Below are 15,669 nucleotides of genomic sequence, written 5' to 3'. Positions count from 1 at the left end.
GAGAACTGCAGCTGCATTCTTTAGAGGGCCGAAGAACGAGGGGTTGTTTAATTGAAACTTACAAAGATTTTGCTGGCATGACACAATAGGATATTTGCCTGGATAGTCCCTAAAACTAGAGGACATAATCTTAGGATGTTTTAGATTGATGTAAGAATGTCTTTGCTCAGAGGGTGATAAATCTTTAGAATGAAGTGGAAGTTCAATCATTGAGCAGATTCAAGACCGAAAATAATAGGTTTCTGGTGATGAATGATATTACAGTGTGTGAAAAAGTGGCATTGAAGGGAGGATCATGTAATGGTGGGTCAGGCTCAATCAGGAGAGTGGCCTTCTCTTGGCTTCTCTTCATGCTTAAAATAAATCACATTCTTAGTGACGGCCAGATATGCACAAGCCATTTTGTTGATAGATAAGTGTTTGATATAGTAGGCATTGCAACAGATTTTCATCTTAATCCGAAGCTGAAATCAAATTCTGCTATGAAGGATAACATCTCATTTCTCCGCTTGTTTTAAAGGTCCTCAGTCAAATAACAGCTCAGGCAGTGTCAAACAATTCTCCGCCTGGCACAAGTCAACTGCACAAAGCCATCTGTAATTTGCTGAAAGCCTGAGAAATATTTGCAATATGTTTTATATAGGTGCTACTGAGATGCCCAACTGGACTGAAGACTCTAGTGGGAGGCAGAGTTAATACCACTGGACTCAAAACCAGGACACAAGACTAATACATTCAGGAAAAAAGGTTGATTCCCGCTGTGGGGAGGTGTAACGGGGAGGCAGGAGGGAGAGGCAATGGTCCAAACTCAGGTAATGTTTTGGGGACCCAGGTTTTAATCCCACCACAGCAGAGTTTGAATTCAATAAAAAAAATCTGGAATTCAGAATCCACTGATGACCATGAAAAATTGTCAATTGTCAGGAAAAGCTCAATTGGCTCACTAATATCTTTCGGGGAAGAAAATCCGCCATCCTCACCTGGTCTGGGATACATGTGACTCCAAATCTACAGAGTCAATGTTGTTGAATCTCTGAACCTCTGAAATGGCCTAGCAAGGCACTCAGTTCAAAGGCAACGAGGGACAAGCAATTTTTGCTGGTCAGCCAGCAACATCTGTGTCCCACCAGTGAATTTTTAAAAATGGCAAATTGCAAAATTTGTTTACAATAAACACATTCTGCAATTGAAAACAACTAGTCTAATCATAACCATTATTGGTTGCTATAGATATCCATTTGGTTCATGAGTGCACTTTATCAAAAGAATCTGCCATCCTTATGTGGTCTGACTTACGTGGATCGTCAGACCCACTGCAATATAATTGACTTATAATTGTCTTCTGATCACAAAAATAAAATCCTCAATCCAGAACTCAGGGAGGTTTATTCTGCATCAAGCACACTTTCATTGTATCATGATGCTTACATAAATGTACTGACACAATAGACTTTGGTCTTTTTACATCTTTTAATCTATAGACCTTAGCAATTTCAATGGTTCACATCTGTTTTGCAATTGGATTTCAACATCTTCTACTGGCACTGCATTCAGTCTGTTCTGTTTCCTTCCAAGTTACACTTCTACAGGTGAGTTTTTTGTGAACATTGAGGGGTCCTACAGCCAAGGCTGAAAATGGGAATGGGCTGATAGCAGAATGGCCCTGTTTCTGAGGTCAGCAAGAACTGGTGCTCCATTTTATCAGCAAAATCCTGAGGAGATGGTAGTGTACTGAGAGTGTCAGTAAGTGGTCTAGAATACCCAGCTACTCCCCTCATGGTGGTTGAATTCAATCAATAAATCTGGAATTTAAAGCTAGTCGGGCGATTGGTGGCCATGATTTTATCATTAATTATGTTGTTAAAATCCATCTGGTTTACTAACCTCCTTATCAAGGAAGGAAATCTGCCATCTTTAGCTGCCAGGAAAAATGCTGGAGATCAGAGTCAAAAACTGTGGGGCTGGAAAAACACATTGGGTCAGGCACCATCATGGAGCAGGAGAGTCAATGTTTCGAGCATGAGCTTTTCATTAGGAATTCCTGATGAAGAGCTCATGCTTGAAACGTCAAGTCTCCTGCTCCTCAGATGCTGCCTGACTGGCTGTGCTTTTCCAGCATTACATCTTTATCTGCCCTAAATGTGGTTGACGTTTGACTGCCCTCTCAAATAGACTTTAGGGTTGGGCAACAAATGCTGGTCTTGCCTGTGACAACCACTTCATATGAAAGAAGACAAAATTGCCACTGCCTCCATCTCTGTTAAAGGCAGTGGCCTATTCCTGGCAATGATAGAAGTGGGCACTGCTTGCAGCAGCCATGATTGGAGCTGTACCCATGTGGTCAGGGTACATAAACTTTCAATACACGATCAGTTCAGTGGGCTCTGGGCTATCAATAACAGTCATATGGGCCCCAGTGAAGGAGGGAAGGTGTCTCACTCAGTACAGGTGCACCATGCTTGACCAGGAGTGGATCGGTATAAATTTCCATTGAGTGATCCTCCTCCATCTGAGCCAAAGACTTCTTAAACATGAGCCCAGTGAGAGGGCACCAGGGTTTACCACAGAGGGTGCTACCTCACCCCATCCCAAATGATTGGTAAAATGTCAACACCTGCAGGAAGAAGCCTCTAATTGTCTAGTGCAGTGGATCATTCAAGATCTGACTAGATGGCGCACCAACCACTTTCCATATTGCTGGCAAAATGACATGGTGGCATGTCACTCACTGCCTTCCAAGCTCCCAGCCCCATTCCCAAAGGTTTGGGCACGAATGATGCCCTTCACAGAACTTAATCGGCAGCACAAGAGAATGAGGTGAAGAGTTTCCACAGGCAGAACGCATGAAATGAAATCAGATCAAGGTTACAAAAGGATGATCACGTTTACAAAAACTGTAATTATGTTGTACATTTATTGCTCAGGCATGTGTCTGTAAATAGACCTGATATGCTTCATCCATCATCAGTATTTGAAATTCTTACTTAGCAGGGTCTCATTGGGAGTTTATAGTCTGGCAGTTAGATCAGAGGAAAGTTTTACACTCTACACCACACTGTCCCCACTCACCCCCCAACTCAGTTGAATCAAATAAATGAATATTTCCAAGTAAAAGTGGCAGGGCATCAAAACCAGCAACTCCGAAATTGGCAGCAAATCAGCTCAAACAATAAAACATCAGTGCCAATTGTTTCACTATTAATCATGACCGCATTTTTGTGAAAACAAGTTCCTCATTTTAAACTTGCAATGGTTAACTGTGGGTCTCGGGGATTTACCAGGCAAAGTGATAGTCACACCACAGTTGGCTTCTTATGGACACTGTGGACATCCCAAGGACAAAATGAGTTGAGATTTTCACTGTATGAGTCCAAGTGCTTGTTATGCACCATGCAGTAGTTTTCGTGGTCTCTGGCTGTCGTCGCTATTGCTGCATGGTCCAAGCTCCCCACCAGGAACTTTTCAGTGGGAGGTTTCTGAAAGCTGTAGTGCAGCCGTGAGATCATCTGCTCATGCTGCCGTTGTAGGCGCCTGTTCTCACTTCGCAGCATTCGCAGGGCCAACATGACCAGCAGCACCAGGATGAAAGCACCGGCTATGCACACAGCTATGACCGCTGCCCTGAACCAAATCTCCTTGGCATTCACCTCTTGCCGGGAGTCCTGGCTCCTGTTCCCAGAGGTCCACTTATTGGCTCGTCGGTCTGAAATAAGATCGAGAGGTCAGGTTAGCACATTATTGCAGCTCGCCAATTATTTCTAATGAGTCTGACTGACGTTTCAAATGAAGAAATCACAAACCAATTTACAACTTGTGCCTTTTACTTTGCAATAGTGTCACCACTGTTAAATGCAAATTTCCTCAATCATAGAACCAGAAGGGGACCATTTGACCCATCTTAATAATGGAGAGATGGTGATGAAGTGATCATATCTCTGGATGACTAATCGAATGACTCAATCTTTGGAGAGGTAGGTTCAAATCCCACCATGACAACTGATGAATTTAAATTCATTTCATAAACCTGGAACTAAAATTTAGTCTTACTAATGGTTATCATGGAAGAATTGTCATAAAATCCCATCTGGGCAAAAGTGAGGACTGCAGATGCTGGAAATCAGAGTCTAGATTAGTGTAGTGCTGGAAAAGCATGGCAGCTCAGGCAGTATCCAAGGAACAGGAAAATTGATGTTTCGGGCAAAAGCCCTTCATCAGGTATGAAGGCAGGGAGCCTCCGGGGTGGAGAGATAAATGGAGTGGGTGGGGCTGTGGTGAAGGTAGCCAAGAATACAATAGGTGGATGGAGGTATGAGGTTGGAAGCTGTGGGTGGGAGATCTCCTGAGGTGATGAGGTTGTGTATGGTCTGGGAGATGATGGTTTGGTGATGGGGGGGGGCTGAGATCATGGCTGAGGGGGCAGTAGGAGGAGTGTCTTTGAGTTGGCGTCTGGCTTCAGCAATGTAGACGTCAGTACACCAAACTACCACTGCACCCCCTTTATCCGTTGGTTTGATGGTGAGGTTGGGAATGGAGCAGAGGAAGTGGAGGGCTGCATGTGTGAGGGTGAGAAGTTGGAGTGGGGGAGGAGGATAGACAGGTTGCGGCGGTTAATGTCTCGGCAGCAGTTGGAAATGAAGAGATCGAGGGCGGGTAATAGGCCAGCATGGGGTGTCTAGGTGGATGGAGTGTGTTGGAGGCGTGTGAAGGGGTCCTCAGAAGGTGGGCGAGAGTCCTGATTCCTCAGAAGGTGGGCGGGAGTCCCCTCTCATTTATGTCTCCACCCCGGAGGCTCCCTGCCTTCATTCCTAGTGAAGGGCTTTTGCCCGAAATGTTGATTTTCCTGCTCCTTGGATGCTGCTGCCTGACCTGCTGTGCTTTCCCATGAAATCCCATCTGGTTCACTAACTCCCTCTAGAGAGGGAAATCTGCCACCTTTACCCAACCTGGCCTATGCATGACTCCAGACCCACAGCAATGCAGTTAATTCTTAACTGTCTGAAGGAATTCACTCAGTTCAAGGGCAAGAAGAGACAGGCAATGAATGTTAGCTTTGCCAGTGGTACCACATCCCATGACAGAATAAAAGATTCCATATCGGTTCTCAATGCAAGAGGAAGATTGCGTAGTGCAGGAATAGTGAAAATAACTGTACTCACAGTAGTTTGAACATTAGAATTGTGATACCAGATTCTGCATATTGGCTCCTGTATTTTGTGAGGTGATCACTTTTGGAAGTATGTGGGGACGAGTGAAAGATTGACCCCCATGTTTGAGCACCAAGCCATCACTTCTCAGTTAAAAATCGCACAACACCAGGTTAGAGTCCAACAGGTTTATTTGGAAGCACTAGCACATCACACCGTAAACTTTTCATAAATTCTGTGCCTTACAATTTTATTCTCCACAATTACCTGATGAAGGAGCAGTACTCTGAAAGCTAGTGCTTCCAAATAAACCTATTGGACTCTAACCTGGTGTTGTGAGATTTTTAATTTTGTACACCCCAGTTCAACACCAGCGTCTCCAAATCATCACTTCTCAGTAAGCTCACTGTAGTTCAGTAAGTCCAAAGGCTGAATAGTCTCCTGCTGCTATGTTCCTATCAGGCTAATCTGTCATTCAGTTAGATCAAAGCTAATCACCTATCTCATTGCTGCTTTCCTGTGCTTTCTCTATCTTCTTTGATGTCATTCATCTCCAGAAATCTATAAATTTCTGCCTGGAACTTAGTCAGTGATTGAGCTTCCACAGTCTTCTGTGGTAGAGACTTTCAAATGTTCATCATTCTCTGAATGAAGAAATTCATCCCCATCTCAGACTTAAATGGCCCGCCCTATATCCTGAATTTGTGTCCTGTGGTTTTAGACTCACCAGCAGGGAAACATCCCTGTACAAACACCCTGTAAGAATTTTGTAAATGTGAATGAGGTCACCTCTCACTCTGCCAAACTCAAGAGAACTAGACCCTTTTTCCTCCATCTGTATATCTCTGTGACTTTATGTCGTCATAAAATAATCTTGTCATCCCAGGGATTCATCTGGCGAACATCTTTGCACTTCCTCTATGGCAGGTGAATTTCTTCTTAGATAAGTAGCACCATGTATTTCTGAATCAGAAGGTCCTGGGTTTAGGTTGTATTCATGAGTTTTAAATACAAAACTCAAGTGCTGTAGTCGATAAGCGCAGCCATCTTATAAGTACTTCCTGTGGGTATACTAAGTTGTGGCCTATTCTGCCCTCTGATTTAGACACAAAAGATTCCATGCTGAGTCCTTGTGTCCTGACCAATATTTATCCTTCAATCCACATCACGGAAACAGATTACCTGGTCATTATCACATTGCTGTTTGTGGGAACTTGCTACACGTATGGGAGTCAAAAGAGATAATCAGGAAAATAGATGTCACAACTAGATCGGCCATGATCTCCTAAAATGGACTCCATGATCTCCTACAAGGACTGGATGAACTACCCTAACTCCTAATTCATATCTTCAAACCTACAAATTGACTGCTGTGTTTTCTACATTGTATTAGTGATGACTCATCAAATGAGTTTTTAATTGGTTGTCAAACTCTTCAGGACATCTGTGGCCATGGAAGAATCTGTGTAGTTTGAATCATTTTTGCCACTGCATATTTTCATGTGAATAATGACTTTAGTCAAGAATTAAAAGTCCAACAGAATCACATCTCAGCAAGAAGTCAACGCTCTCCTCTACTTTGGGGAGACTGGACGCCTCCTAGCAGAGCGCTTTAGGGAACATCTCTGGGACACCCACACCAATCAACCACACCGCCTTGTGGCCCAACATTTCAACTCCCCCTCCCACTCTGCCGAGGACATGCAGGTCCTGGGCCTCCTTCACCGCCGCTCCCTCACCACCCGATGCCTGGAGCCCTCACCCTCCTCCCTGACCTATCACCTTCATCCCCACCCCCACTCACTTATTGTACTCTATGCTACTTTCTCATCACCCCCACCCTCCTCTCATTTATCTCTCCACCCTTCAGGCATTCTGCCTGTATTCCTGATGAAGTGATTTTGCCCGAAACATCGATTTTCCTGCTCCTCGGATACTGCCTGAACTGCTGTGCTTTTCCAGCACCACTCTAATCTAGAATCTGGTTTCCAGCATCTGCAGTCATTGTTTTTACCTCGTCAACCTTTTCAGACCAGGTGCTAAAAGGAGCAATTCATTAGGGTGCCAGAGTTGATTTATTAATGCAGAAACAGCCTTTTCATGCAAATTATATGGTTTCTGCAACATTAGAAACATGGACAAACTCCATTTAAAAAGGCATTTTCTGATATAATTGGGTCCCGAAAGTCGTGAGTTGAAGGACCATCCTGCTCACTCATTTTTGAAGAGTTTCCAATACAGTATCATTTGGAAGGATCTTAAAGAAGGTTCAACATAAACATTAATATTAATATTGCTTGCAATGTCCATCACTGATATCAGTTTTCAAATGAACAACATAGACAAAAGCTTTCATTTGTTTAGTCATGAGTGGATTGGTCCTTCATGATTATGGGTGAATAATTCAGTGATTACAGAGGATTTTTTTTTGAAAGAAACTATTCTTTCCCTTATGCGTGGCACTGAGCAGAGGGGGGGTGTTCTACTAAGTAAATGACTGCATAGTACATGGGTACTGTCACTAAGACTGTTACGTTTCTCCATTTAGTAATACTAAAACTTGAAGATGTGTCAGGAAATCACTTGAAAATTCCTTAAACTTTAATGTTAAATGATTAAAAAGAGTCAACATGAGTTTATGGAAAGGAAATTATCTTAGACTAATTGGACTTTTTTGAGAATGAAACAATATTGGTAAAGGGACTCTTTGGCTGTGCTATACTTAGATTTCCAGAAGACATTTGACAAGCTGCCCCATTAAAGGTCTCTAAGCAATATACGACCTCATGGTTACATATTGGTGTTGATAGAGGATTGGTTAGCTAAGAGCACACAGTAATTTTGTCTTTTTAGGTTAGTGGGATGTAATCAGTGGCGTGTCAGTAATAAATGTAGGGATTTCAACTCTGTACAATCCAGTTCAATAGCTTGGATGAAGGCACCTAATGTATGGCAGTTGAATTTACTAATGACACAAAGACAGGAAAGGAAGGTAAGTAAGAAGGTGAAAAAAAGTTGTGAAGAGAGTATAAGGAATCCATCTGAGGACATACATTAAATAAGTGGATAAGAATTTGGCAGATGGAGTATAATGAACTTCTCCACTTTGACAGGAAGAACAGAAAAGCAGCATACTTTTTAAATGTAGAGAGATTGCAGAATTCTGGGGGAGAGGGGTCTGTGCGTCCTGGTGTGTGAATCATAAAAGGTTAGCAGACGTTTACAGCAAAGAGGAATGTTGTTTATTGCAAAGGAAATGAGAAAAATTTAAGAAGAAAATGAGAAGAACTGTTTTCTTTCCCTCAGTTTCATGGGTCTATGTATATCTCTTCTCCAGGGAATGATGGAGATGGGAGTCACTGAATACTTTAAGGTAGAGGTAGGTAGATTCTTGACCAACAAGAGATTCCATGTTTGGTTTGGCAGGAATATGGAGTTGAGCAACAATTGGATCATTCATGATCTTATTGAATGACAGAGTAGGCTTGAGGGGCCAAACGGTCTCCTATTGCTCCTCATTCTGATGTACATGTGTCTGCTCATAAAATGTTTGCAAAACACTCTCACTTACTAATGCAAGAAGTTGTCTTAGAATACCTAATCAAGGCAATCCAATATCTGGAACCAAAATCCGATCTCACTCTGGCCTTGTTAGCTATCTTAAATGGTTTTGCATTACTGTGAGATCAAAACCATTTCACAGTCTGTAAAAGATGTGATATAACAGCTCTATAAATTCAGAATTTACAATAATTAGCTGGATGCTTTTGAAGAGTTAAATAAATCAGCTATCGGAGAGTTTATACTTTACTTGGACGAGAAGTCAAATGAATGATGTGAGTTCTTCTTTGGTTGCATCTTATAAAAACACTTAAACAAAGCATGAAACTGTTCATTTAAGGGTGGTCAGGTCTCCAATTTGGTGTTGCACGTAAACCTTCTTTTAAGTAGACACCTCAATTTTCATTCTATTCATTTTGAGTAATCTCAAGGCAATTGTAGGAAATAGCTTTGTGTGTTTATTACTCTATATTAAGAAATGTTTGCTATCAGTTCGAAGTTTCTCTTTTCACTTGTTTGAGCATATGCTTCCCTAATCATACCTGTAATCTTGTGGTGGTAACTGTGAAGTAAGCTGTTGGTTCCAGTCAGAACTCCATGACAGCTGTCTGTGGGAACGCTCAGGACATCTTATTCCATTTAGGTACTTTACAGGGCAGTAGAGGGGCCTTTTCCTGTGATCTAGGAAGCCGTCCACTAAGAACTGCTTGCCAATCAGAAGAGACACTTGCGTGAGGCCGTGGATTGCAACTGGATGTCAAGCCACACGGTGATGATGGCAGGATGGGCTTTAAGGGTGGGGTTTGGGTGGATAAGCAGCAAGTGTGGTATGGAGAGGGGTGTGGCTTTCAGTGGGTCCCCTCTCCCTAGTTCAGGTCAGCTAAGTCCCTAGTCCCTTGATCAGCTAAAGACAGCCGTTGAAGGCATGTTCTAATCAACCTGTTAGTGCATATCTCTGGAGCAGGTGTGACTTGAACCCAGGCCTCTTGGCTCAGAGATAGAGACACTACCACTGCACCATAAGAGTCACCCAAGAGTGCTTTTGGTTGTAGGCCCCACACAATAGACCCTGCAAGGGTCCCCACAGGTTTTGCTTGTTGTAGACCCTATGTTATAGGCAACTTCCGCTCCCATCAGGAGTGATTGAAAGGGATCTTTAAATGGACATTCACTTAATAATGGGATTTTCTTGTAAGTAATGGTCTGATGTTAGTTACTCTACTTACTGACTCTTAAGGTGCGGGAGCTCTTTTGATTTAGTAAGTATAGTCCCTACCCCTAAATCAGAGGTTCAAATCCAACTCCAGGACTTGACGGTCAAGGTAGGGGGGTTGATGTGACCATTAATAAATTCTGGCTGGTTACAATGTACTTCTCCAAATCAAGTAATGTCCCTGGGGTTGATTTGCTCCAAAGAGTTTCTAAACAAGAATGTAATATTGTGGAACTTCTGATCCATCGCCTTATTTAATGAATTCTGTAAAACTATAGTAAAATGATGCATTTTTTAAATACCTGATATGAATCATGAAGTTGGATGTCAAAATATATATTATTTCATGAGCTATTAACATAACTAATACTTCTGTTGCTAACATTATTTAGTCTGTATCTGACCAGGGAATCTGCATTTCCCTTACATTTGGCAAGCATTCCCTTTGTGTCCTGTTCGTAAACAATCATTTTTCAACCAATTCAGACAGCAATATTCTAATGTTACTGTAGCATCCAGTCAAACCACTCTTTAATAATCAGAAACACTTATAAACAAACGTTAAGCACTCAGGGCAAGAGCTAAACTCCATAAAATATTGCATGACTGATGCTATAATTCACAAATTTTCTCGTGTCAATGTGCTACCAAAATCCATTCATTACAGCCAAAGCTGAACTCACTTATTCAACACAAGAATATCAAGGATAGGAAAGCATTATTGTACACAGTGCTGCCCTCCGTAACTACACTTCACTGCATTCCTCAATTCCTACTCTCTCCAAATATACTTTTAGTCATCTCATGATGTTGTTACTTCACAAATAACTTGGAGTATTTTCTTTGAAAAAAATTGACATTATATTTGAGTAAAAGGGATCCAAATGAACTTACTTTAGGAGATAGGAGCAGCAGTAGGCCATTTGGCCCTTCAAACCTGTTCTGCCATTCAATATGATCACGGTTGATGATTCAATCGACTGCCTTGTTCCTTGCACCTCAGACTCCAGCTTTTAAACATCTTTGGACACTTCATTATGGTCTGCACAACTTTCCTGACTAGCTTTTGTCAATTATTGCCATAAAAGTCTAAAAGATATTAATTTCCACGCAAACCGTGAATTCTCATAACTTCTCAGGTAAATAAGAATAGCTAGTCTGGTGCACAGAAGTGATTTTCCACAATTTTATTTGCTTCTTACTGTCCCCAATATACACACTCCAGTTTAGTGGGAATTTATGCAACATATGGCAGATTGCAGTTTATCTGGAAGTTTTCGTCCAATGTAATATTGCAAACTGGATTATTGTTCCACAACATGGTTAAGAGTAACAAGCAGAGAGGAGTGAAATGTAAACTTTTAACTTTAGTGATTCTAAATCTGAGTAGCGAAAGAAGGAAACTTAAATGTTTATCAAAAAGTATGTTCCCACCCAATGACTAAATAGTTAAGTTGTGGCTCTATCCAGGAAGAATTCAGATTTGATTCACTGGTTTGTGAAACTGGCCATGGTAACAAATGGGGATTTCAAGTCTCAGTTTGATTTCTTGATAAAAGTTGCAGAGAGGAAAAATCATCCCAAGCTCTTTGCCCTGATCTCATGGAAAGTGAGTGCTTGTGGGCAATGGATCAGGACAGGATTGGACTTGGCTGTGATTTACCTCTCCGCCCTTCAGTCAGTATTCCTGCCAACATGGGCTGTGCAGATCCACGAATGGAGATTTGCCTTTTCAAGCACTGAACCAGGGACCAGATGGTTGCCAGCATTCAGCAAACCAAACCACAAGAGTCCCACCCTCAAGAGAAAATTAAGGAAGCAAACACAGGGAAGGTTGCAAACTGTGAGGCAGACTTTGGGGAAACGGGTATGCAATCCACTGAACATAGCGGGAACGGATTACTGCCTTGTTATTTGCTGATGGTGTGGCTGATTTATTCTCCCCAGGGGACTCTACGTCTTCACAGTCAGAACATCTATTTGAGTTAAACAAATCGGAAGAACTGTGAACTTGAACTCTGAAACAAAAACAAAAATAGCTGGAAAATCTCAGTAGGTCTGACAGCACCTGTGCAGAGAAATCACAATTCAAGTTTCAGGTCCAGCGGCCCTTCTTCAGAACATCTATTTGAGTTAGATGGTAAGCCTTCTCTAAGTAAATAGACATCTTATGACATACATAGGGGCCTGATTTCTATTTCTCAGTGTATCCTACTTGCATGGCTCACAGTGCATTTGCTGGACATCAAATTGAAAAATAGTCCAGAAACTCTTTTGGGATGCAAAACAAAATGAAGCTGGCAAACAGCAGTGTGCACAGTATTCTCCTAGGCATTTCCCTGTCATCGGTGAACTGTCCTTCAATGATCTCCCAGCTTCTCCAATGTTGTACACATCAAGATTCTTATTTCTTATTGTTATTGAACTCTGAAACAAAAACAAAAATTGCTGGAAAGTCTCAGTAGGTCTGACAGCACCTGTGCAGAGAAATCACAATTCAAGTTTCAGGTCCAGCAACCCTTCTTCAGAACATCTATTTCAGTCAGATGGTAAGCCTTCTCTAAGTAAATAGACATCTTTTGACATGCAGACCTTCTCATAACTAAACGTGCTCCTCAAAATCAATGGTCCTCCATTGATTGATACCATCGCTGCTCTCCATGTTGTTACCACATTAAGAACTGTTCACTCATGACCTTACAGACTTACAATGGTTTCCCCATTAACTAATGGGTCAGATCCCTCCATGGCCTCACCCTTTCCTACTGCTAATCTCCTCCAGTCCCATAACTCTATTATATCTACAATTCTGAAAATGTGTTGCTGGAAAAGCGCAGCAGGTCAGGCAGCATCAAGGGAACAGGAGAATCGACGTTTCGGGCATAAGCCCTTCTTCAGGAATTTACCAATTCTGTTTTTTTGAACATCTCCAAGTCTCGTCTTTGTAACTCTCTATTTCTCTCTCCCTTTTCAAGGTGGACTTAAAACATACCTCTGTGAGAAACCTTTATAACCTGAATATTCCCTTATGTGTTGAGAGTGTGGTGCTGGAAAAACACAGCAGGACAGGCAGCATCTGAGGAGCAGGAGAATCAACGTTTCAGGCAAGAGCCCTTCAGGAATGCCCTTCCTGATGAAGGGCTCTTGCCTGAAACATCAACTCTCCTGCTCCTTGGATGCTGCCTGACCTGCTGTGTTTTTCCAGCACCACACTCTTGACTCTGATCTCCAGCAACTGCAGTCCTTACTTTCTCCTATTCCTTTATGTGGCTCAATGTCAAATTGTTCTTAATGACTTTGCTGTTGAGCAGTTTGAGATATTTTAATATGGTTGAGACTCTGTTAACACAAGCAATTGTTTTTGTTATTGTCAATGCTACCAGACAGCTGGTGATCTCACACTACATCAGCCAAGCATCCAGATTCTGCACCCAGTCACAATCTATCCCAGGTTTTATTTTTGTAAAACTGATCTGTGCTAATTTGATTTCCCTCCCGATTTCCTTCTTTAGGGCATTGCCTGAGTACGATGGTGGAAATGAAGACTATCTAAGTCCCTACTTTTTCCATTTGTGATATGAATGCTAGTGGCTTTGGATGATTAGATTTTGAATTACTTTTCCCCTGAAATGCTGGACTTCTACTTCACTCCCTGCCATTCTCCAAATATATGTGCAGCTAAGGATCATAAAGTTACTGTGAGAAAACCAGCTCTTCACCACACAGTAATGCCACTCTGTCAGTATATCAGTGCACCAATGAGTTTTAGTGCTGCAACACTCCTCTGCTCAGGGATTCAATCTGACCCATCAACACTTACATTCAGATAGAAGACTCTCCTGAGAAAGCAGCTTCTCACATGTTAGCTTCTGGTCCATGACATAGATTATGGCAGATCCAAATAATGAACGTCCATAAAGGAGGCCCAATCTAGTGACCATATATTTGTTTAAACAGAGTGTTCTTCTTTAAGAAACAGAACAATTGGTAACCAGAATTCTGTACCAGTTAAAGACCTTTTTAAACAGAAGGAGGATCAGGGTGAAGTAATTAAAGGCCTGTAATTGGTTCACTATGGCCTATAAATCAGTGGGTTTTCTTAAACTGTTGCAGTTTAAGCTGATGGTTAACATTCAAGCTGTTGCTATTCATTGCTTTAAACAGACTCCATTTGAAAAGATTTACATTTGTAAAAGCATGTTTCTTCAGGAAAAAAAAAGCTACATAAGCTTAGTATTTAGAATAAAAATGACAGGATGTTTGTGTTCAATATCAATGACCCATCTTTAAACTATTACAGTTTGCAACACATTAACCCTCTCCTTAAATTACCTCAGCTACACTTTGGAATCCAAAAAAGGTTAAGAAAACCGATATCATGCATATGATTTGATATAAGTATCATAATCGGAATGTTATGAATATTACACAGTGCATGCATTTATATAAATGTATACTGCACCTATGCACAACATGTGTATGCATAAGCACACTCTGATAAAGTCTTGTATGTTCTTCCTGAAGTGGACTCAAAATCCAACCGACCATTTTCTATTCAAAGTCTGTGGCAGTACTACACAACACAAAAGTTACAGCTGGCAAGTTTGAAGCTAAAACAGAAATTGCTGGAAAATCTCAGCAGGTCTTGCAACATCTGTGGAGCAAAATCAGAGTAACTTTTCATTTCGAGTGAGCCTTTCTCAGATGTCTGGACCTATATTGTGGACAGTGGCTATCTCCAGCTCACGTACTGCTTGCTACCCATACACATGTCAATCAGGAGCTATCCTTCACACGGTGTCTCAAACACCCTGGGATGTCTTGACTTCGTTGCACTCACCAGTTATGTAACCTTTGTATCAGAGATCACTCAGAACAGCAGGACATCTACATAAAAAGGCAGGTTCACGAAAGAGTATATTTTCATTCAACCCTCACAAAACAAAAACTTGCAGCTGGAGCAAGACCTTGAGATTCCATTGTAATTTTCACCAGCCCGACCCAACAGGCATCATTCATGTCATACAGAGGTTGGTCCTTTTCCTATTTCTTCTCATATTCCTTTGTTTGAATAGTGATGGTTCTTTCTTAAGCGAAAACCATGTTCCATCTTAATGTATAGAGCTGGAACTGATGGTTAGAAGAGTTGACTTTGAGTAATAATGGACATTGGCAATGTCAATCTGGCTACTTGTTACTTAATTTTCCCAAATAAAGTGAAAAGCAGGGTAAAGTATTATCAACTCTTCAGGATAGCTCCAGGGTCTTTTGGAATAAAAGATTAATCTCCGGAATATTACTGGAAGAAATCCTGTAAATTCCCCAGATCATTGCATTTTCTTTGAAGACATTTGAGTGATACCTGAGAATAAAGACTATTTGACTGAGAGTGATGAATCATCCAGTTGGCCATTGGAAAGCAGAGCACTGTAAGGACATGGTCATGTAATTCAACCTCTAGAAATGTGCCCAGCAATTGTCTGTGATCTTATAAGTGAGTAATACATAAGTGGTCTTTAAACTATAATTAAGAGAAAGTGAGGACTGCAGATGCTGGAGATCAGAGCTGAAAAATGTGTTGCTGGAAAAACACAGCAGGTCAGGCAGCATCCAAGGAGCAGGACAATCGACGTTTCGGGCATAAGCCCTTCTTCAGGAATGAGGAAGGTGTGCCAAGCAGGCTAAGATAAAAGGTAGGGAGGAGGGACTTGGGAGAGGGGTGTTGGGAATGCGATAGGTGGAAGGAGGTTA

General features: G+C 41.6%; 1 protein-coding gene across 1 annotated transcript in view; it reads right to left on the bottom strand.

Moving 5' to 3' along the window:
- Positions 1 to 2,506: 2,506 nt before the first annotated feature.
- The window catches only part of LOC122539961 (BMP and activin membrane-bound inhibitor homolog), a 60,891-nt gene continuing 47,728 nt past the window's right edge, over positions 2,507 to 15,669 (bottom strand). The window contains exon 3 of the mRNA XM_043675192.1: positions 2,507 to 3,703. Within this exon, the coding sequence (XP_043531127.1) occupies positions 3,294 to 3,703 (410 nt within the window). The 3' untranslated portion in view covers positions 2,507 to 3,293. The remainder of the gene's footprint in view (positions 3,704 to 15,669) is intronic.

The sequence above is a fragment of the Chiloscyllium plagiosum genome, chromosome 33, assembly GCF_004010195.1.
Source record: "Chiloscyllium plagiosum isolate BGI_BamShark_2017 chromosome 33, ASM401019v2, whole genome shotgun sequence".
NCBI classification, from domain to species: domain Eukaryota; kingdom Metazoa; phylum Chordata; class Chondrichthyes; order Orectolobiformes; family Hemiscylliidae; genus Chiloscyllium; species Chiloscyllium plagiosum.
This window is presented reverse-complemented; position numbering and strand designations above follow the sequence as displayed.